At 41.8% G+C, this 24,674-nt stretch overlaps 1 protein-coding gene across 1 annotated transcript in view; it reads left to right on the top strand.

Annotated features, from left to right (window-relative positions):
• LOC146634776 (protein NLRC3-like) overlaps positions 1-24,674 on the top strand; it is a 239,633-nt gene that overhangs the window by 8,652 nt on the left and 206,307 nt on the right. The window contains exons 8-9 of the mRNA XM_085378601.1: positions 4,562-4,735; positions 7,607-7,780. Of these exons, the coding sequence (XP_085234727.1) occupies positions 4,562-4,735; positions 7,607-7,780 (348 nt within the window). The remainder of the gene's footprint in view (positions 1-4,561; positions 4,736-7,606; positions 7,781-24,674) is intronic.

The following is a 24,674-nucleotide window of genomic DNA, read 5'->3' as shown; positions in this document are numbered from 1 at the left end:
TGATTCTGTTCATTTGAATGTAAAATTCTCCATGGAAGGGATGTTTTGTCAGTCAAGTGACTTCCTTAGTTTCAGTTGACATGTTTCTACAATTTTATAAACAGTACTTTTCCATAATGAACAAAATGATCACAGTGGACCAACAATGGGTTATGAGGTCAATGTTGTGACCATTAATATAGAAATTTTCATGATCATTTATCAATAAGTAATTAGTACAATTCAGAGAAAGTTGGGGAATGGTTGCAGTCACACATGGTATGCGTAATATGTGACCTGAAGATGGCTACAAGAGCAGACACACTCAGCAGGCTACTGTTCAGAGTGGTCCTGTTGTTAAGGTGGAGTCATCCTGTAATCTCTTTCAAACTACCTTCACTACTTAAGTTACTGGAGGTAACTGAAGGTAAGGGCAGGTAAATGGTGATGCAACATGATATGAGACCATTGTTTTATCTTCAATACAGGGAGTGCAGAATTATTAGGCAAGTTGTATTTTTGAGGAATAACTTTATTATTGAACAACAACCATGTTCTCAAGGAACCCAAAAAACTCATTAATATCAAAGCTGAATGTTTTTGGAAGTAGTTTTTAGTTTGTTTTTAGTTTTAGCTATTTTAGGGGGATATCTGTGTGTGCAGGTGACTATTACTGTGCAGAATTATTAGGCAACTTAACAAAAAACAAATATATACCCATTTCAATTATTTATTTTTACCAGTGAAACCAATATAACATCTCCACATTCACAAATATACATTTCTGACATTCAAAAACAAAACAAAAACAAATCAGCGACCAATATAGCCACCTTTCTTTGCAAGGACACTCAAAAGCCTGCCATCCATGGATTCTGTCAGTGTTTTGATCTGTTCACCATCAACATTGCGTGCAGCAGCAACCACAGCCTCCCAGACACTGTTCAGAGAGGTGTACTGTTTTCCCTCCTTGTAAATCTCACATTTGATGATGGACCACAGGTTCTCAATGGGGTTCAGATCAGGTGAACAAGGTGGCCATGTCATTAGTTTTTCTTCTTTTATACCCTTTCTTGCCAGCCACGCTGTGGAGTACTTGGACGCGTGTGATGGAGCATTGTCCTGCATGAAAATCATGTTTTTCTTGAAGGATGCAGACTTCTTCCTGTACCACTGCTTGAAGAAGGTGTCTTCCAGAAACTGGCAGTAGGACTGGGAGTTGAGCTTGACTCCATCCTCAACCCGAAAAGGCCCCACAAGCTCATCTTTGATGATACCAGCCCAAACCAGTACTCCACCTCCACCTTGCTGGCGTCTGAGTGGGACTGGAGCTCTCTGCCCTTTACCAGTCCAGCCACGGGCCCATCCATCTGGCCCATCAAGACTCACTCTCATTTCATCAGTCCATAAAACCTTAGAAAAACCAGTCTTGAGATATTTCTTGGCCCAGTCTTGACGTTTCAGCTTGTGTGTCTTGTTCAGTGGTGGTCGTCTTTCAGCCTTTCTTACCTTGGCCATGTCTCTGAGTATCCGGTTGTTCAGTGATGACGCGACGAATCCTACTTCCGGGCCTAAAGTAGTCTGCGTTTAATATGGCTTTTGTGTTGTTAACATGTTTAATGTTTTGTATTTTCTTCTATTTGATCTCAAAAAGCTCCTAAAACAGTCAGTGATCCCTGTTGACCTCCCTCGGCTTTTATTACCACTAATCATTTATTTAAGCTCAGTTTTTAAAACCTTAGGATGTAACTACAGCCCAGCCCATGCAGCAGTATATGAATGACTAACCTCGTATTGTGGATGGATTATCTCAGTTGTTCTCCTGGCTGAAGTTTGGTCCTTTTACAGCATCCTGCCATGCGATTACATTTGTTCCTGACCACCGAGAACACTCACGTTAACTTTTATCGAGTGGAAAAAAAGTTAGCTTGTTTATATTATGGAAGACTATACTATGGAAGACATCCTGCATCGTCCCGGTCCCCAAAAAGAACCGGCCCAATGAGCTGAATGACTTCCGACCGGTGGCACTGACGTCACATCTTATGAAGACTCTAGAGCGGCTCTTCCTCAACCTCCTCCGACCACAGGTACAACATGCCCAGGACCCAATACAGTTTGCATACAAGGCGGGTGTCGGAGTGGAGGATGCCATCCTGTACCTCCTACACAGAGCCCACTCACACCTGGATGGGGGAAAAGGCACGGTCAGGATCCTGTTTCTTGACTTTCCCAGTGCCTTTAATACCATCCGGCCCTGTATGCTTCAAGAAAAACTGAACAGGATGGAGGTGGACCCCTGCCTGGTGGCTTGGATCTCCGACTACCTCACCGACAGACCACAGTACGTCAGGCTGAAGGACATCACGTCTGACACAGTGGTCAGCAGCACAGGAGCACCACAGGGAACTGTGCTGTCCCCTCTTCTCTTCACCCTGTACACCTCTGACTTCTGCTACAACTCTGAATTATGCCACATTCAGAAGTTTGCAGACGACACAGCCATCATGGGGTGTATCTGGGATGATCAGGAAGAGGAGTACAGAAGTCTGGTGAGGAACTTTGTCGCATGGAGTCACACAAACCACCTGCAACTCAACACCTCAAAGACTAAGGAACTGGTTGTGGACTTCGGGAGGTCTAGAGCAGGTCCACTGCCGGTTCAGATAGAGGGGGAGGAGGTGGAGGTGGTCAACAAGTACAAGTACCTCGGGCTGTGGGTGGACAATAAACTGGACTGGTCATGCAACACAGAGCACCTGTATAAAAAAGCCCAAAGCCGGCTGTACTTCCTCAGGAGGCTGAGGTCTTTTAACATCTGCAGGAAGCTCCTGAGGATGTTTTACCAGTCGGTGGTTGCTGGAGTACTTTTCTATGCTGTGGTGTGCTGGGGGAGCAGCACAGCAAAGAAGGACTCATCCAGGCTGGAGAAACTGATCAGGAGGGCTAGCTCCGTGGTCGGCATGAAGCTGGACACTCTGGTGACAGTGGCAGAGAAAAGGACATTAAAGAAACTGATGGACATTATGGACAATGCCAGACATCCTCTGCACACGGCCATTAACAACCAGAAGAGTCTGTTCAGTGACAGGTTGCTTCTCCCAAAGACAAGAACTAACAGACTTAAAAACTCCTTTGTCCCACACGCCATCAGACTGTTTAACTCCTCTCTGGAGGGGAGAGGGAGGGGAAACAGGAGGACAAAGGAGGGAACAACTAAGCTGTAGTGCCTCTTCACCTCACTGTGCAATACCTTTTGTGCAATACTTTTGTAAATAGTCAACGGTGCAATAGACTCAATACTTGAAATGTGCAATTCACTTGTATTTTTATTTTTATTCCTATTTATTCTATTTATCCCCTTCATATATTTTATTTATATTGTCTCTGTATTTATATATATGTGTGTGTGTATAACTCTGTAACTTCTGTCGGTGCTGTGCTTTTTTGGAAATCGAATTTCCCAGAGGAACCCACCCGAGGGATTAATAAAGTTCTATCTTATCTTATCTTATCTTAGCCCAACTTCAGTAACCCTACAAACGTCACTGCTGTTTAGTTTTCTGTCTTCATTTATGCTGGAAGTGATAACAGAGCTGTACGTTTTAATTTGTTTCCAAAACCCCGCAGTCAGGACATGCTATATTGTATTTAGATAGAAGCTAGCGAGCTAACTCCCTGCTAACTTCTAACTCCGTTAAATGTCATAAATTCCGTTTTCATGGATGCCTGGATGTTAAACTCAATTGTTACACCTGGTAGAGCAGAACGCTGATCATTTTATTAAAGATGAAAGACTTTAGACAGTTTTTCAACTCTCAGTAATGCCACAGTGATCGTTTGATATATGGACCTGCAGCGGAGTTTAGACCCAGACACGGCTAGTGACATCAGACTGAACAATCGGATTGCACACCTTGTGCTTTTGGGCACTCCAGTGATGTTGCAGCTCTGAAATATGGCCAAACTGGTGGCAAGTGGCATCTTGGCAGCTGCACGCTTGACTTTTCTCAGTTCATGGGCAGTTATTTTGCGCCTTGGTTTTTCCACACGCTTCTTGCGACCCAGTTGACTATTTTAAATGAAACGCTTGATTGTTCGACGATCACGCTTCAGAAGCTTTGCAATTTTGAGACTGCTGCATCCCTCTGCAAGATATCTCACTATTTTTGACTTTTCTGAGCCTGTCGGGTCCTTTTGACCCATTTTGCCAAAGGAAAGGACGTTGCCTAATAATTATGCACACCTGATATAGGGTGTTGATGTCATTAGACCACACCCCTTCTCATTACAGAGATGCACATCACCTAATATGCTTAATTGGTAGTAGGCTTTGGAGCCTATACAGCTTGGAGTAAGACAACATGCATGAAGAGGATGATGTGGACAAAATACTCATTTGCCTAATAATTCTGCACTCCCTGTAGTAGCATATCTCACCTTCTCCTTGAAATCCAAAGTGTTTTGAGCCAGAAATCTTGATACATTGCATATAGCCAAGTTGAACACATAGACAATAGGTCATAGGTAAACCATACAGTGCTTTGTTTTTTTTTTTATCACAAATGTCATTGTGTTTCAGACTGAGTGGCTGTAACCTCTCAGAGAGAAGTTGTAAAGCTCTGTCCTCAGTTCTCAGCTCTCAGTCCTCTAATCTGAGAGAGCTGGATCTGAGTAACAACAACCTGCAGGACTCAGGAGTGAAGATTCTCTCTACTGGACTGAAGAGTTTGTGTTGTACACTGGAAACTCTCCGGTAAGTAAACTTTTCCACTTTCATTTAAAAAAAATCTGAATTTCTGAATAATTATTTTTGCATAGACAGCTAACCCTTATAGAAATTTAAAACTACCTTTTATTAACCTTTTACATGTATTATCAGATTCTGACTTGCTATCTAAAAATGTTTGATATGCGAATTTTGTTTTAGATTTGTTTGAATAAATCAAATTTATGCAATGATCATTTAGAGATCTATGGCTATTTTGTGTTCATAGCATACCAATTTCCTTTCATTGTTATGAACTGTAGCGTTAGGAGTTAGATTTAGGACTACAGAAAAATTAAGAGAAAAGCTACATTTTGCATTTAGTTAGAATACCAAAAAAAGTATATTGTACAGACATCCATAGATATGCTGAGATGTATTGTCATTGATTTTTCTTGAGGTCATCGGGTGTTTTGGGCCTTGCAACATTAAGACAGCCTTGATTAGGTGACTCAGTCAGGCCTGATCAGACCTTGACTTATGTCCCAGCTGCACTGGCCCACGATTTGGACCTATTAATGCAAATCCACCTAAAGGCTCTTTTTGCAGCCTCGGTGACAGATTTGATGGCCTTCCTCTTTGCAGCTCCTCTGATGCCAAGAGAGTTGTAGGTCTTAGAGAGGAATATCTGGCATCAGTAAGCCATTAAAAGGAGATTTTTCTTTGACTGCAGACCTGTTTACTGTCCCTAAGGGCTTTTGGGTAGCTGTTGTAGATATGCAGTGTACCCTCACCATGTTTGGAGGAGGCATGTTGGATGCTTTCTCTTGTCACAGATAAGCAGGCTTGCTGGACAGGGTAGCATGTCATACATAGCTTGGAGCACGAACTTCATGCCCTGAGGTTCTGCATACCAGATGTCATCCTAGGTGATTGTATTCTTCTATTCTCCTTCCCGTTTCATCCATGTCCCCTGGTGCCACATTTACAGTATGTATGCTAGTTTATGCTTTGTCGATTTAGTTTGCTACTTATCTTTATGAACTTTAATCTTTTGTTCACACCTGCCTGCTTGATCATCATCATGATAGATAGACAGATAGATAAACAGCCATGCTTTTCCCATCCATCATCAAGTATCCTTAAAAGGGTAAAAAGCTGATCCAGTGTTCCGTAACTAGGAAGAAAATCACATTGTTACTCCAGTATTCGAAATCGACTACCAGACGGACTCTCCTTTCCAGCCCCTTGGCATAGATTTTTCCAGTGAGACTGAGGAGTGTGATCCCTCTATAATTGGAGCACACCCTCCGGTCCCACTTGTTCAGTACCCCAGGCTGCCAATCCAAAGGTACTACCCCTGATCTGCATGCAACATTGTAGAAGCAAATTGTAGAGGGCAAATCTCATCCAGTACAGGGGCTTGGCCATCAAAGATTTGTTTAACTGCCTCAGTGACCTAACGCCTCGTGATGGAGGAGTCGTCCCCCTTATCCCCAGACTCTGCTTCCTCTATGAAAGACATGTCAGTGGGATTAAGGAGGTCCTCGAAGTATTCTTTCCAATATTCTGCTGTGCAGGCAGGCAGGAAAGGACTCAAAATTTAGACTGAATCGCGGAGATGAAACTTAAACTCAAAAAGGCAGCTTTATTGCTGGACACGAGAAAAAACTAAACTTGAATATACAAAATAAACTTGGCAGGCTTAGCAGGCAGAACAGACAGATTGGTATGAGGGAGACTGCGACACGGAATTGAGAGAGACGCTGACATAAATACACAGAAAGATAAAAGGGGATGTGGGAGCACACGGGGAACACAGCTGACATGGATAATCATAGCGAGACAGAACGTACATGGAAACACAAGACCTTCACAATAAAACAGGTAACGAGATACGAGTGGAGGAGAGACAGACGAGAGGGAACGAAGGAGAGAGGCAGACATGACGGGCTGGAGAAACAAGATGGAATAAAACACAAGGAGAGAAAAAAAGGCACAAGGACTCACACCACTGTATAAACACAGACACCCAGGGGGAGACACTGAGGGCAAAGACACAAGGGGAAATCTAATAAACCAAACTAAGCAGAATAACCTAGGGACAATAGAATAAACCCATAGAATAACAACATGACTTAAATATAATACAAAATGACAGAAAATACAATAAAACTCAAAAACACTGCATAGAATAACCCAGGACCATGACACTTGACAATATCCTCAGTTTAAATAAGCTTTCCCATCTTGAGTCACCTGACAGGTTGCCAGAATCTCTTTGAGGCAGTCTGAAAGTCTTTTTCTATGGGCTCTCCGAGCAAAGATTCACAGCTTTGGCTAACTGCCTAAAGAGGTATACAAGAGGGATAGAAGGGATAGAATAAACCAGCTGTTCTCCAGTGAACCATCAGGTGTGCTGTTACTGGCAGGGGAACAATATGAGAACAGCAGCTCAGTCCTGTTCTGCATAGGTCTGAACCCCCTCAATCAGATTATCAATTACTGGCTACAGATGCCAGGCATGGAATGACGCAATTATTAACCACCTCTTCTACGTGGATGACATCAAGCAGTATGCCAGGGGAAACAACCCAATGTTAGGCAGGTGGTCCTAATATTGTGCCTGATTGATGTATAAGGTGCACTTATAAATCAAGTTAAAGGTATATGTATTGTTATTGGTATCGGTTCAGGGAACACAAGCCCTTTGTTTACTTTATATCAGATCGATACCAAAATTTACAATTTTGCACACCCTGCATCTAATTCCCAGAATTTCCGAAAATAGATGTGGATTATTACAAAAGAAAACAAAAGAAAATTGTCCTACTATAAATAAAGCAGAATTAAACTGAAAAAATGAAGAAAATATAAGTCAAGTGTTTATGGATGAATTGTTGTGTGGTGTGTTTGCAGTCTGTCAGGCTGTCTGATCACAGAGGAAGGCTGTACTTCTCTGGCTTCAGCTCTGAGTTCCAATCCCTCTCATCTGAAAGAGCTGGACCTGAGCTACAATCAACCCGGTGTCTCAGGACTAAAACTGCTGTCGGCAGGATTGATGGATCCATCCTGGAGACTAGACACTCTCAGGTATGGAGAGAAGAGCTGGAAACATTTCTTTCAATTGTTCCTGTGCTCACAAAAGAAACATTAGTCCAGTTTATCAAGAAAAGTGAAAGATACTTATAAATTGAGACACCAAAAACTTTTATTGAGTTAGGAGACTGTAACAACCCCTCGTCGATGAAGTACAACCCATGAGTTTAACTTTCTGGGTATCCTTCCCAGATCTTATCTTCCATCTCCATTACTATTCCTTTCCATAATTTAGAACGATTACAAGGTGCAAAGTTGCAAACTTGTTGCATTCTACACATCACCGGCCATAAAAATGTAAAAATGGAACATAAAATAGTCAGAACTACCTATTAGTATAAATTATTAGAGTGCCACGGTAACTCATTAACGGAGATTTGCTGCGTTATGGCGTTAATGTAATTTTAACGGGATTAACGCTGAAAGCACTAGTGGGAACACAACGAATATGACTGCACATTTACGCCGACATCATCCTAGTGCAAAGACAAGTGGAAGCAGACAAAAACAACAAGCATGCATGCTACAAACTTTACCCGAGTCATTTAGACAGCCGTTAGCACATGATTCTCCTTATGGGGACCTGATATGTTTAATATGCTGCTGAGAATATACTGTCGGCCTGTCGATCTGTGTACTTGAGGAGTCGAAGGATCATCGTACTGGCTTTGGAGGATCTAGGAGAGTAGATGTGGTGAGCCCTGTCACTCTCCAGCGGGAGTGTGGCTGAAAGTGGGGTGAAAGGTGACTATCATAGCCCAGGCTACTGGACCTTTCCTTTGTGCACTACTGCACAGTCATGTTGGAACGACAAGGGGGCTTCCCCTAAACTTTTCTTACAATGTTGGCAGCATGAAATTATCCAAAATCCCACATTTGTCAATTATGCGGTGGTCAAAAATAATGTAGACTATTCCTTGCTGACTGAAGCAGCATCTTTCTGTAGGTAATCTGTAAGAGGACATAAAAGATAATGATGACCACGCAACACTTAATAGATTTGTTGCTGTGACAACAAATCCAACAACTATTCAAAGAACTGAGAGATCCAGGATCAGTCCAAATCAGGGGTGCTCACACTTTTTCCGCATGTGAGCTATTTTTAAAATGACCAAGTCAAAATGATCTACCCACTACAAAAATCCAAAACATATACTTATTTATAAATATATTGAGGATTCTTTATATCTACAATGTATATACATGCATAACCGCAATATCCAATATTTCACAACACAATTAACAATGTAAATTGTTTTTGTCATTACCTGTCATTTTCCGTGAACAGTTCGAAAATGCCGCTCCACATTTCCCTTCTTTGGCATTGCGATGGTAGCCTGGCAGATGAGGCAAACGCACTTCGAAAATGACATCGTGGAAAAAAAAAGTCCTCCTCCCATTCCGTATGAAAGTGATACGTTTTTGTCTTCTTACTTGGTCCAGCTCCCTCACTCATTTTTAACCCTTTCTTAGGTTTAAGAGAAAAAACCGAGAGCTAAAAATTGGAGTTAACTCGCTGACTAGCTTGTCAGTTTTACTACACTTCGCGCCGCTGTTTGCGCATGCGCAGCGACCTAAGCGTCAGAAAAAATCTGATGTCATCTGACTGGCTTCCCTGTATCAATCAAGTGATAGGATGGATGATAGGCTGGCATCTATTTTTTTTAATGCCATGCGATCTACCAATACTACCTTTGCGATCGACGTATTGAGCACCCCTGGTCCAAATCATCAGCAGTTTGATCCATGTGTGGATTGAAGTGTATTTGTGAAAATGTTGGACTGTTCCTTTATCAGTGTGTAACAGTGTGTGAATGAGAGCCATGTAATGTCCATGTGTGCATGCTAAGACTATGCTGGTCTGACCCCCCTCCTCCTTTCAGGGTGGAGCCTGCTGGAGTCCAATGGTTAGAACCAAGTCTGAGGAAGTGTAAGTGTGTTTTTAATGGGATTCATGAAAACAAAGCAGCACACATTCAACCATCTTCATCATGTCAGGAGTCATCATCAAAGTGTCAATCAATGAACAGATGATGGATCAATAACTGCAGCTGGATTGTGTTTGTTCTCTCCATCAGATTCCTGTCAACTCACAGTCGACACAAACACAGTGAACACAAACCTCAAACTGTCTGACAACAACAGAACTCTGACACATGTGGACGAGATTCAGTCATATCCTGATCATCCAGGCAGATTTGATCAACTTCAGCAGGTGCTGTGTAGAGATGGTCTGACTGGTCGCTGTTACTGGGAGGTCGAGTGGAGAGGAGGGGTTCTCATATCAGTGAGTTACACAGGAATCAGAAGGAAAGGAAACAGTAAAGATGTTGTGTTTGGGTGGAATGATCAGTCCTGGTGTCTCTACTGCTCTGATGATGGTCCTGATTCTGTCAGGCACAATAACAAAGGAACATCCATCATTGCCGCCGCCTCCTCTGTCTCTAACAGAGTAGCAGTGTATGTGGACTGTCCTGCTGGCACTCTGTCCTTCTACAAAGTCTCCTCTGACACTCTGATCCACCTCCACACCTTCAACACCACATTCACTGAAACACTTTATCCTGGGTTTAGAGTCTATCCTGGTTGTTCTTTGAAAGTGTGTGTAGTTGAGGCATAAGTGTCGTCGTGTTAGAGAAACACTCTTGACTGTTGAACAGATAGTTCAGTCTCTACATGTCTGTCTCTTTCACTCACAAACACGTTTTCAGATTCATGGATTCAATCAGTTGATGTTTGAAACTCTTCTAAATGATTCCTTGTAAACTTCTTGCTCTTCAGTCCTTTAGAGATGGAAGCTCCCATTATTCCAGGATCCACCTGTTGTTTTCTGTCTTTTTCTACTCAAAGTTTCACAGTGAATATCAGTATGTTTCTCTGAAACTCATGAAGATCACTTTTAAATAATAATATATATAATGAGTGATTTGTACAGTCGTTTATGGTATTTATTATATAGTAATACTAAATCAAAGCTGTTGACTTGTGACTGTACAATATAGATTTGATTTGAGTCAAGTGCAGATGTTCCAGATGTTTTCAGTCTCTGTGTTTTTCAGTGTGAAAGAGGAAAAAATGAACAATTGGGAGCAAACAAACATTAACATGTAGATAATGTAGTAAAGTACAAAGTGATTTTTAGGAAATGAACCTTTTTTGTTTCATCATCTTATAATATTACAATATTTCAAAACAATCAAATGTGTTTGAAATGTCAGATTTAAAGTCAAATTGTTGAAATGTTTGTTCCAGGCTGTAAAAAAGTGCACTGTAAGATGTGCACTTCGGGAAAACTGAGTGGAATGCATTAAGCTCTAACGGTACGTTAATGTCAGCCTGTAGTTTTTCATGTGAGCCCATGTAGTTAATCAGAGTTTCATCAGGACTTTAACTTTGATCAGAGTTTTCACAGTGACTTAGAAATAGTTAGTCTTCAGTTAATCCATAAATGCTGCAGCAAGAGTCCTGACAGGGACTAATAATAATAATAATAATGGCAAGCTACGGTTGTAGCCACAGCTGCCCTGGGGCAGACTGACAGAAGCGAGGCTGCCATATCGCGCCATCGGCCCCTCTGGCCAACACCAGTAGGCAGTAGGGTGAAGTGTCTTGCCCAAGGACACAACGACCAGGTTAAATCCTGTTAAATCCAGAATTGAATTCAAAATCCTGCTCCTCACATACCAGGTCTTAAATAATCAGGCCCCATCTTATCTTAATGACCTTGTAGTACCATATCACCCTATTAGAGCACTTCGCTCTCGCTCTGCAGGCCTACTTGTTGTTCCTAGAGTATTTAAAAGTAGAATGGGAGGCAGAGCCTTCAGTTTTCAGGCCCCTCTTCTGTGGAACCAGCTTCCAGTTTGGATTCAGGAGACAGACACTATCTCTACTTTTAAGATTAGGTGTGTGTGTGAGCGCATGCATGCTGGGAGTACCTGCAGTACTGTAAGACAGAGATAACAGGTAACTGTAAGACAGGTTATTCGTTAAGCTTTAGTTCTTGATTTAGGAATTCGATTTTGAGATGCACTTCACACACGCACACACACACAGTTCGTTATTGCCAGATGCCACGTTTATTCTGAGTTTTTATTAGTTTTGACAGTCCACCATCTGGACAGCTTCCGTCTCAGCTGATCGCAGCCTTCCTTCCGCTCCTCTCCCGTCTCACTAAAAAGGGGAAGGAAACCGTCATCAGCCCAAACTCCATCAGCTGTTCTCACCTGCCTCTCCAGCACCGCCCCGTTGAGCTCACTGCACCACTCCTCCCCTGCAGCCGCGTCCGGGACCACACCTCCGCCACATAGATTTGATGTAAAACCTTCAGTTTAATAATGGTCTTATTTAAGGCAATCTGAGAGTGAGGGTCTCAGACCAGTCTGCCATGCAGGGCTAATAAAGCCAACTTAATGCTATGAGCTCAGTGAACTTGTTCCCACTACTAATTACTCAGAGAAGTTTCAGTCTTTCCTTGCATGAGTAATAAATTGTTCTCAAAGCCAGTTTGGTGCATTGGCCCTTTAACACGGAGTTCCTACAGAGAAATCCAGTTTGGCTCAAAACAATAAAATATCATCAGCACATAACATCAGTCAACAGTCCAAATAATCACACCTTCAGTTCAGTTCTGTGTCAGTGTGAAAACTGACTTTATATTTACAACACAAAAATCACAATAAAGATGCAAAATAAACCATTTGTGACTTATCAAAGTTGCTCTTTTCTGAACTTGGTGTCCCAGGTGATCATCTGTGTGATCCTCCATGTGAAGCTGTTGGAAGCAGTCTGTAATGTTTGAGCTGCTTTCACCTTATCTTTTCATTCACCTTTTCACTGCTGCGCTCACTTTTACCGAGAGGTCGCCTCACACTTTCTCCTTATCGTCTATTTGATTGACAGGGTTGTAGAAATTCCCTCATGTCATTTTATCTCCATTTAAATTCATATTTTCAATGAAAGCAGTTTAACAGCGTTATCATTTGAAAAATAAGTGATGTACAAACAGAGTCAGCATTTCTGAGGCCGCGGAGAGAAAAGAAGAGCACAACACTGACAGTGAGTTACCAACACACACATTTACACTTGTTTTGTCTTCACAGAGAAAATACACTTCCTGCTGCTGATGTTCCGTCACTGAACATCTAATCCTGCTTCACTGACAGGCTTCTGGACTGTTCCAGAGAAACTATCAGGGTCACTGCCCTCCAGTGGTCACTGTCAGTAACTACAACTGTCCACATACAATAATACTGACATTAGGACACATTCACTTCAGCGTTTCACCACTAGTGTTCATCAGTGTGATAATGACGCTCTATATGTGAACACAGATATTATTAAACTGATAGCAACACTGACACTGTCAGCAGAGAGATACTTTCTGATGACAGCTTACTGCCCTCAGGTGGTCACAGTGAGGAACTGCATGATATTAAACCAGTGACAGGTGCCGTCCTTAATGAAGAGCATTTCCAACCAAAATATATATTCCAAGAGTAATAAGAATTATTAATAACACCGGCTTCAATCAAGCGTCTGACTCACTCTTCATCAAATTAAAAACACTTCAATTTAATGAGCTTCAAACAGTCCAAATTATGTAGAGAGCAAAAAGACATCCATGAGGCCAAATATTCAGAATGAGTTTCAAGTCCAATAAAAACGTGACGCACTGAGAGGAAACTCCATGTTCAATAAAGCAGCTATAAGAACCAATAGTAAATATCCAACACGTTCTCACTCCCAACTCGTCAAACGTGTGACGCATGGTCAGGCTCCCTCTGCTTCACTTATCGACACGCAGGGGTACCCCCCTCGCGTCGAGAATTGACCTGCAGGGTCCTCTCATTGAATACTATAGAGCTCCCTAAAAGTTGTTTATTGACGACAAGAGATTGCTGCGGAAGAGCCTGTTGTCCATATATTTATATATTTCCAAAATCACATTGTAGTGACGTATACAGAACACAATAAATTATATAATGTAAGCAACTATCTGAGAAACAGCAGATACAGCAGAGAAATTAATTATAGGCTATTACCTTTGTATCGTTTATTGCATTTATGGAGGGAGTGATGTATGCTGGGTAATAGATGAGAACAGTCGATAGGTCAAAGGTTGTTTTCATTACACAGATGTTATTGATATTAATCTGTCTTCTTCTTCTACTCTTGTTCACCCAGTAGCACAGCTAGCTACTGGGTGACTTTATTCACCCTCTTCGGCTGTTATCAGTCCATACAATGGGCGTTATCAGCACAAATCAGTCCCATAGATATGGACCATCTCCTGCTAGATTGTTCAGAAGGTTGTTCTCATCCATCCAGATGGAGGATCACTAACAGGAGCGTGGGAAGACTCCAGAATCCACTCTGGCTGGAATCCGGTAGATACAGCAGTGTTTACAGGTAAGACCATTTAAACGGACAGCATTTATAGAATGACTATTAAAAGTCAGCGAGTGTCAGTAATGTTAATGTGGTTATGTTAGTAATACACCGAGTGCTAATATAACAGCTTTAAGATGCATTTGTAGATGTTATTACGTGTTTTACCGTCTTTATGGTGCTAGCTTAAAGTTACGATACTTATACTGACCCAGGGTCAGTGTAAAATACAATCCTAGCTGTGTGAACAAAGCCTGGCTCCTTTAATCCTGCATGACAAACCTCAGGATGCAGGTTATTATTACTCTTTCCTGCTGGCACACCTGTCACACCTGAGAGTCAGCTAGAAACGTACAGTGACGTGGACATCATGCAAAGACTGCCAGACTCTGTAATACTGCAAATGATCACTGACTCAGGTTAACACTAAACTTTAAATGGCACCTCTGTGTCTCTGTGTGCTGAACATCTAGGATTGAGTCAGGCTGCATCAGCTGAAGCTGTTATTTGTATATATCAGTATTTTTTATTCAGGTGTGGGGAAAATACGAAAGACTGCAGTGAAGCGATGCACCAGAGTAATCCCTGGCCAAAGGTATCGTACTTAAATCAGACTACTGATCCAGCCACATCAGCCTTTTGTGAGGTCTGTTTAAAGTAGACTAAAAGTGAACTGCAGGTTCCTGAGAGGTGGACTGTGAGCACAGAAACACATGTTCATACATACAGCTGCAGCAAACTTACATTAATTTTAAATAGATTTGTTACTCTGATGTCTGTCTCTGTGTTAGTCCTCTGACAGACTGGTGACCTGTCCAGGTGTGCTCTACCTGTGACTACTGGGACAGGCTCTAGCCTCTGTAATAGAAATGTTCTGTTATTCTCATTTAAAGTATTTTGGGTTTTCTCCAAAGCCAAGCCTTGAGTTCATCACTAACTGCAGATTTCCAGTGACCAATACTTGTGAAAATATCCTCCGTATACCAGTTCATGTAGTGTACACTACTTTCAAATCAGACATGGATTTTGCAATACAGAATTCACCAGGATTTGGAAGAGCATGATGTGTATTCTCAAGGATTGCAGAACTGATGAGGATTTTGTTTTTGTTTTTCTATTTTGCATATGCATGTTTAATTTTCTTATTTCTTGTTAATGTTGTTAACTCAGCGTCAGATTAAGAACCAAAGCCGCGTGACCCCTGTGTAGCGCGCTACAGCAGCTAGCCGATAGCAACACTGAAGCTGTTTACTTTGTGTGACCGTTTTTCCTCTATGTGTTATGCTTTCACAGTAGCCCAGCTGACAGCGCACGCTAGTACGCCGAAGCAGCTTCCCCCCCGCGGTATGGCCCACAGCAGCCTAGCTGACAGCACACGCTAGCGATGCTAAACCGTGTCCCCCCCGGGATTAAGCGTCACAGCAGCCCAGCTGACAGCCGTCACACAGCAAAGCCGACGCCGCGAGCCGCCGCGCAGCCCACAAGCTAAGCTACCCGGCGCCCAGGCGACACCCTAGAACCTGTCCAGGGTGTATTCTGCCTTTCATCCTGTGGTAGCTGGAATAGGCTAGCAACGTGGATAAAAATAAGCACAAGAGAATGGATGGATGCATTTGGTTTCAGTTTATACATATGGCATATTTTGTTTTTCGATTGTAGTTTATCTGTTTTCCTGCCTTTATGTCATTTGTATCTCTGTTCTCTGATATGACCCATAGTAACATTAGATTATTTAGTACCCCTGCAGGGAGCAAAAGAATATGCCACAACCTCACTGTTACATAGAATTCAATTTTCTCAAATGCTTCCTGTGTCCACCTATTCCACACAATGTAAAATGTCAGTGGTGATGTCATAACATACAGGTTTATCAGCCATGTTTTGTATTTCAGATACCTTTGTTTATTTTTTAAATACTATAGCTAGATGTGGTCATTGAAAGATCTGCCACCTAGAGCAACTTTTCTTTACATTTTCAAATGAGATGAGTTAAGCTTTATTTCAGTGTCCCATTTGAACATTTATGCTTTACATTGAAATTCATATTAATTTTCACTTGATTTCTAGATTAACTCACAGGTTTAAATAATAGTTTTTGTTAGGTTTTGGAAAAGTTTTGAAAAGTGTTACAGTAACCCTAATGAAAAAAACATTTAAAGGGGGGCTGACGGTATCTCCAACACTGCCAGCAAGTTGTCTATAAATGTGACAGACATAAAATATATAATAATATATAGCTGAAATATGAACATTATATCATCATCGCACTATATGATATTGCATTCTTATGAAATAATGATACTACTACTATTACTACGACTAATAATAATAATAATGGTAATAACTGTTAAACATAACCTGGTTTACATTCTTTAGGGAATGTTTAAGGATTTTGTTTACTTGATTAGACAGCCTAATTGTATTTTGTTTGGTTTTTTTTCCTTTCCTTTCCTTTCCTTTCCCTTTCTTTTCTTTTCTTTGTTTTTTAAGGTCAGCCCATACGGTGAAAAAATATATTGTAAAATATATTTTGAAATATATTTCAAAATATACAAAAAATGGGCAAAAAATATATGTGCTAAAATACATTTTAAAATATATTTATATATATTCATAATATATTTTGAAATGTGTTTTAACGCATATATTTTTGGCCATTTTTCTATATTTTGAAATATATTTCAAAATATATTTCAAAATACAATTTAAACTTATTTAAAATCATCCAAAAATATAAAAATTTAACCCTTCATATATTTCTAAGAAAACACATTCACATGTAACAGCTGAAAGAAATCTTTATTTGATGTCTAAAACATATATAGAGCATATCAATCAAGCAAGGAATATTCATTTTACAATTTTATTCTCATTACATACTTAAACATTCTAAAAGAAACACACACACACACACACACACACACACACACACTTATATATAACACCCAGCACGCCCCTGCGGGCGGTTTATCGTTCAAGCTCGGGTCCTCAGAGGCCTGGGAGCTTGAGGGTCCTGCGCAGTATCTTAGCTGTTCCCAGGACTGCGCTCTTCTGGACAGAGATCTCCGATGTTATTCCCGGGATCTGCTGGAGCCACTCGCCTAGCTTGAGAGTCACCGCACCTAGTGCTCCGATTACCACGGGGACCACCGTTACCTTCACCCTCCACATCCTCTCGAGCTCTTCTCTGAGCCCTTGGTATTTCTCCAGCTTCTCGTGTTCCTTCTTCCTGATATTGCTGTCATTCTGAACCGCTACATCGATCACTACGGCCGTCTTCTTCTGTTTGTCTACCACCACTATGTCCGGTTGGTTAGCCACCACCATTTTGTCCGTCTGTATCTGGAAGCCCCACAGGATCTTAGCTCGGTCATTCTCCACCACCCTTGGGGGCATCTCCCATTTTGACCTCGGGACTTCCAGGTTATACTCGGCACAGATGTTCCTGTACACTATGCCGGCCACTTGGTTATGGCGTTCCATGTATGCCTTGCCTGCTAGCATCTTGCACCCTGCTGTTATGTGCTGGATTGTCTCTGGGGCATCTTTACACAGCCTGCACCTGAGGTCTTGCCTGGTGTGATAGACCCCAGCCTCTATGGATCTTGTACTCAGAGCTTGTTCTTGTGCTGCCATGATTAGTGCCTCTGTGCTGTCTTTCAGTCCAGCTTTGTCCAGCCACTGGTAGGATTTCTGGATATCAGCCACCTCCTCTATCTGCCGGTGGTACATACCGTGCAGGGGCCTGTCCTTCCATGATGGTTCCTCGTCTCCCTCCTCTTTCTTGGGTTTCTGCTGCCTGAGGTATTCACTGAGCACTCGGTCAGTTGGGGCCATCTTCCCAATGTATTCTTGGATGTTCCTTGTCTCATCCTGGACTGTGGTGCTGACACTCACCAGTCCCCGGCCCCCTTCCTTCCGCTTAGCGTACAGCCTCAGGGTGCTGGACTTGGGGTGAAACCCTCCATGCATGGTAAGGAGCTTTCTTGTCTTTATGTCAGTGGCTTCTATCTCCTCCTTTGGCCAGCCTATTACCCCAGCAGGGTACCTGATCACGGGCAGGGCGTACGTGTTGATGGCCCGGATCTTGTTCTTACCATTCAGCTGACTCCTCAGGACTTGCCTGACCCTCTGCAGGTACTTGGTGGTTGCAGCCTTTCTAGCGGCCTCTTCATGGTTCCCATTCGCCTGCGGGATCCCCAGGTACTTGTAACTGTCCTCTATGTCTGCAATGTTGCCTTCTGGTAGTTCAATCCCCTCAGTTCTGGCTACCTTCCCTCTCTTTGTTCCCATCCGACTACACTTCTCCAGTCCAAACGACATTCCAATGTCATTGCTGTATAGCTTGGTAGTGTGGATCAGTGAATCGATGTCTCGTTCACTCTTGGCATACAGCTTGATGTCATCCATGTACAGGAGGTGGCTGACAACTGCTCCGTTCCGTAGTCGGTATCCATAGCCAGTCTTGTTAATGATCTCACTGAGGGGGTTCAGGCCTATGCAGAACAGCAGTGGGGACAGAGCATCTCCTTGGTAGATCCCGCACTTGATGGTGACTTGTGCTATGGGCTTGGAGTTGGCCTCTAGTGTTGTACGCCACATCCCCATTGACTTCCTGATGAAGGCTCTTAGGGTCCCATTGATCTTGTACAATTCTAGGCATTCCAGTATCCAGCTGTGGGGCATTGAGTCATAGGCCTTCTTGTAATCAATCCAGGCAGTGCACAGGTTGGTCAGTCTGGTCTTGCAGTCTCGGCTGACTGTTCTGTCTACCAGTAGCTGGTGTTTTGCGCCTCTGGTATTCTTGCCAATTCCTTTCTGTGTCCCACTCATGTATTGACCCATGTGCCTGTTCATCTTAGCCGATATGATGCCTGACAGGAGCTTCCACGTGGTGCTGAGGCAGGTTATTGGTCGGTAGTTGGAGGGGACCGGTCCCTTCTTGGGGTCCTTGGGGATCAGGACCGTCCGACCTTCGGTTAGCCATTCCGGGTGTCTCTCGTTAACTAGCAGCTGGTTCATTTGTGCTGCCAGACGCTCGTGGAGTGTAGTCAGCTTCTTTAGCCAGTAGGCGTGAACCATGTCGGGCCCTGGTGCTGTCCAACTCTTCATACTGGAGACCCTTTCTTGGATATCTGCCACTGTGATGGTTACTGGACCCTGTTCAGGGAGGTCGCTGTGGTCTGCCCTCAGATCCACTAGCCACTGAGCATTGCCGTTATGGGTTGCATCCTTCTCCCATATGCTCTTCCAGTATATATATATATATATATATATATATATATATATATATATATATATATATATCAACGTAAGAAAGCAAAATAAAGCCGCTATTGAAAAAAGAAATAGCTTTTTACCGAGAAAATGGTTATCAAGATCATTGTCATAATACTGAAACAATTAAACAGAATCCAAACTATGAGTTTGTCTGTGAAAAACTAACTGCTACAATCCTTCTCTCTGTCGCTATACACTCATCAGAAATCTGCTGCGTTACCCCCCTGAACTTTTTCTCCCTCCCCAGTAACCATACCCCCCCCTCTCTGATCAGAATTATCCCTGAAGCATCCCCCCCAGGAACCACACCTCCTTTTTTTCCCACCGGATGTGATTAGTCACACATATGGAATCGATTAGAGACTTCCGGAGTACCCCCTCCCCTCACTGGATACAATTCGTCACGCTTATGGATCATATTACACACATCTGGATTCAATTAGTCACTTCCGGAATACTTCCGGTAGGGTCAAAAGGTCAAGGCTAGGGTCATCAATCAAACTCGCATTATTCAGTGACACAAGCTGTACACCATTTTTTTCTGCTGCTTCCTTGCTCTTTATTCTTGCCATCACTTCCATTTCCCTGCACTGTCAAACTCAATAATACTTCAAATCACTTCCACGGTCCAATCATTTTCTCAGCTGCCTTCTTTGAAGCATGCCTCTATCTTCAACTACAGCACCATCAGCATCCAGACTCTGTGGGAGTCTAACCGTCAAATAGCTTCATGAATATCTGTATCCCAATAAATCAGGTTTCGTTTTTCCACACTATCTCTCCTTATGGGATTATTTCAATCAGTATAGAAAAATATTCACAAGTGGGAAACAGTAAGATGATCATTACATTTTAATTACAAACACACATTTACTGACAAAAAAGTAAGTTGTAAATCAATGATGATATGCATTGAGTTACAACCAATTTTGTTGTCTTAACAAAGACAACGAAAGCCTTAAACTGAAAAGAAGGTATCTGATTAATATCTGAAGCATTAAGTTAAATCATTTAACACCAAGTATTACAGACACAAATCAAGTTTGTGACATGTCATTGAGGACATCAGCATATTTGAAAATGCTTCAAAACTCAGGCTTGTGAATGATTCCAACAGCTTCATGCATCTGTTAAACTTAGCTGAAAAACAAAACATTGAACAGTTTTTTACAGAAACACAATAGTAGAAGCTGCAGTAGTTACAGACAAGCATGTTAGCAATGTAATGGTGCATTATATAGGAAAGCCAGAAGCCACAGGAAAGATGATCCCCTAACTTCCCAAACTGTAGGATGGATTTTGCCTCCATGGGGACAGCTCTGATTATGCTGCACAAGCTCCGCCCTCAGACTTGTCTCAGTGTGTGGCTCATGTTTCATTTGTCAAGCTTTAATAAACTGTAGGAGGAATAAGTGTGCTCCCTTATGGAGCGCCACTTACGGTCCATTTATTGTTCTGACACAAACAGAGTAAATGTAAGGGGACAGCCACTGCATTTTAACAGCTGGACTTAGCCCAAAATCAGCTGTTAAAAGAAATCTATGAAAACGCTTGTTGCACAGTCGAGCTGGTGTAACAGAAAAAGAAGCAGGGGGTTTAGCAGGCAGAGGTTTGCAAATAAGAATCACGGAATTGAAACAAAGAGCTTGATTAGTGTGAAAGTGAGCTGTAGCCCCATCAGAGCTGTGATAAAGAAGGAGTTTCTCCATCAGGAGCTAATGTCTGAACAACAATTATTCATGATTGATTCTTTATTAGTGTTTCTGTATACAAGATTAGTGTCCAACATAAAGGCTGACGCTGGACTCTCACACCACACCAATGCTGCCGTTACACTGTCAACACACCACTTCACCATAATTGACATCAGGACAGACTTTCAGAGGTTCACTGCCAACATTACAGCATGTAAACATAAAATACAAGGAATGCAATATTTGTGTAACATATGAACACAACACTGTGAGAAAGCAACCAGGTTTAAAAATTATTGAGCCAATATTTTCAGCTTATATGGCTGTGTGATGTAGCATAACTTAAGCAGCAAGGAAGGTGATAAGTAAATAGTAGTGATGGTCCGCTTGAAGCTGAAGCTCCGGTGCGTGTGTCACAAAAATCAACACACTGCTTCAGAAGCACTGTGTCAAAGCTTGATTCGTTTGGCCAGAGTCACATGATCAGTGACGTCCGAAGCTTCATTTAGAACCTAACTGCTTCAGTGTCTGATTCAATGGTTTATAAGGAAGTGAATCATTCGCGGGATTTGTGGTGTTTTGATGGTGACAGATAGCGAACCACTGATATTTCTACTGAGAGATTTGGAGCCAGCGAAGAATAGAGGAGGCTCTGTTGTGTGGGAGTATTTTGAGTTGATTTTTGTCAATCGGGTGGGTTTTCCAGCTTTGTGTTCTGGCCGTTTGCTTTTGTTTTGTGCGTGTTTATTATATCTGAAAACGGGAAAAACTTAAAATGTCAAAAATCTGCTTCCATAATATAAATATCATTAAATAACTTTAGAAAAACTTCCACTTGATTCTTTACATGTAATGTTGTAAAAATATATATTTTATTGTTTAATTAATCTGAAAATGTTAGTCTGCCAAATGTGCAGCAATTGAATTTCTTTATTCTCTTTAGCTGATAGTTTGTGGGGCCCAGGTTGACTGTATAACTGCATCTCTACCAGTTTCTCTGCACTCCAGCCTCCTCTGGGCCATGTGAAGGGATTTTCCTTAAGGCAGGTTAAATGATGTCCACGAAAAGGAACAGGTTCGGCCATCGCACACTAGAACAAATTCTTTTTTTAAATAAAAATGAAAAAGGGTTACCGTCAATGCATCATGTTTTTAATTTGCAAGTTCATAAGCATTTTCCTTTTCCATTTCATAATCAATTCTACCCCCAAGTCAAAAATATGTCTGGGAAAATTTCCCTAATATATTATTTATAAATATACCCGTCTAGCGGTTAATTGCATAAGTGCATGGAGGCAGGACCTCAGAGCAGTAACATACTCCATAATGTGTTTTACATTATTATATGTATATATTATATGTAACATGGTATTTTTCAATTATTGTATTTACCAACATCAAGAAGTCACAAGCAAAGGAAGACCACACCATGGTGCATGTTTAAACAAATAAAACACATTTTTTTAACCACCACAAAATACACGTTCAAAGCAACACAACAGCGGCCCAATATCAGACAGAACTCCACTGTGTAGAGTGGGCAATCATAATGAAGTGGTTGGGTTTATTTTGTGGATTCAAGCTGCTCTTCCTATTCTTGGCCACCAGATGTCACCAGAGAGGACTGTGTTGAAAAGCTTCGAGTAATGAACCGTTTTTCAATACAAGCTTCAGAAAGCTTCATTTGGCCATCACTAGTAAATAGTAGTGATGGGACGTTCTGTATCGAGGCTTCGGAGCATGTGTCGAGTAATGGAGGGAGCGTTTCCGCGAAGCGCGTATCGAGGCTTGCTTCATTTATGGGAGGAGCTGAAAATGATGACGTCCGAAGCCTCGCTGCCCGGCTGTACCACGTGACTGGTTCATGAAGTGGTTCGAACTTTGCCGAGAGATATGACAGCGATATAAACCCCTCAGACTTCATTCAAAATGTGGGTGTTTGATGGAGAGCTGCGGTTAGTGAGAGTTTGGAGACAGTTTGGAGGTTTATGAGAGTGAGGAGAGAAAGTCAGGAGAGAATGGAGCCGGCTAAGAAGAGGAGGATGTCCTCCCCTGTGTGGGAACATTTTGAGCTTATATCTCCCAACAAGGTATGTAAATTTCTACAGAAGATGTATTTTCATGATACTGATGGTGCAATACAATTTATGTTGAGCTGTCTTGACTTTTGTACAAGGTGAAGTGTTTGCTATGTGCCAGGGAGCTGGGATATAACAGCAACACCTCATCCATGCTTAGGCACTACAGAGCTTTGCATGAGAATAAGGGGGACACCGATTGTGGAGCAAGACCAGGTGAGCCATCAAATGCAATGATAATATAGCATGCAGTAATGTTGCTAAATGATATAACAATATTATACAGCTGTAATAAGTTACGTGTGTGATATTTATACTTGTGCTTTGTCTTTATTGTCTTTCCTCAGGAGAACAATCTCAAATAGATGAAGACCTGGTCAGCATGGTGATTGAGGACTCCCAGCCATTTAGCATTGTGGAGGACAAAGGATTCAAAAGATTTGTTAAATCATTAAATCCTAGCTATGTTCTCCCCACTAAAAAGGTCATAAAAGCAGTGAAAATTTAGTTTTTACAGAATAAAATGTGAACAGGCAGGACTGAGGCTCAAAGCCTCAGTGTGTAGCTGTTCATACCTCAACGTTACAAAAGCACAACTACTGTCCACACCCCAACCACACCTCACCTCACAGTAAATGATCATTTCCATTTTAAGCATTTCCAAATAATCATTTCCCATACTGCCACTATAAATATACACAGTATACTGCATCACTACAATATACATGTGTTACACACTCCTTTTGTTGTTGACATTTACAGGCTGTGTGCAAAATGCCACACTCTTCAAATTCATGCCAGCTATTATTTTTACGTCCAGTAGGTGTCCTGCTAGAGCAAATGAAGCTTCATGAAGCTTCGCGTTGGGGTGAACCAATTGGATGAAAAGCTTCAGTGCTTCATGGGGCTTCATCTGCCCATCACTAGTAAATAGGATTAGCAGACGATTGAAGTTCTTTTAAGCATACTTTATTGCTGGCATCTCCATTTAACATAAAACAATCACACATGCAAAAATCCCACTGGCTTTATACAGGACTTTTCCCACACCTGACCTCGTTAGTCCCTACCATTGAAACAAAATAGGTCAAACCAAATAATACAATTCTAAACAAAGAACAGGAATAAGGTCATGCATGAAACTGACAAACTCATTTACTCAACTAAATGGTAAAGTAAAACACTGCATGTTTGTTTGTTAGCTTAATCGACACAAGAGCACTTCCAATTAAGTGTGTTCACACTATTTTAACACTAATAAACTCAAAAGGCTACTTTAAAGAAAACAAACAATACTATACAAAATGAAAAACCCTCCATTTGGTTACACCCAGTGATGCAATCATTGACCTCATGACCCTATATAAACAGGAAGTAGTGGGCGGCCCTTCCCCTACACCTGTCTCACATATAGGACCTGAGTGCACAACATGGCCACCATGGTAA

This window comes from Diplotaxodon limnothrissa, linkage group LG3, assembly GCF_057381915.1.
Source record: "Diplotaxodon limnothrissa isolate DT_005_m linkage group LG3, D_limnothrissa_male_GT1.1, whole genome shotgun sequence".
In the NCBI taxonomy this organism is placed as follows: Eukaryota; Metazoa; Chordata; class Actinopteri; order Cichliformes; family Cichlidae; genus Diplotaxodon; species Diplotaxodon limnothrissa.
The sequence above is the reverse complement of the archived record's forward strand: the minus strand, read 5'-3'. Positions and strand labels throughout refer to the sequence as shown.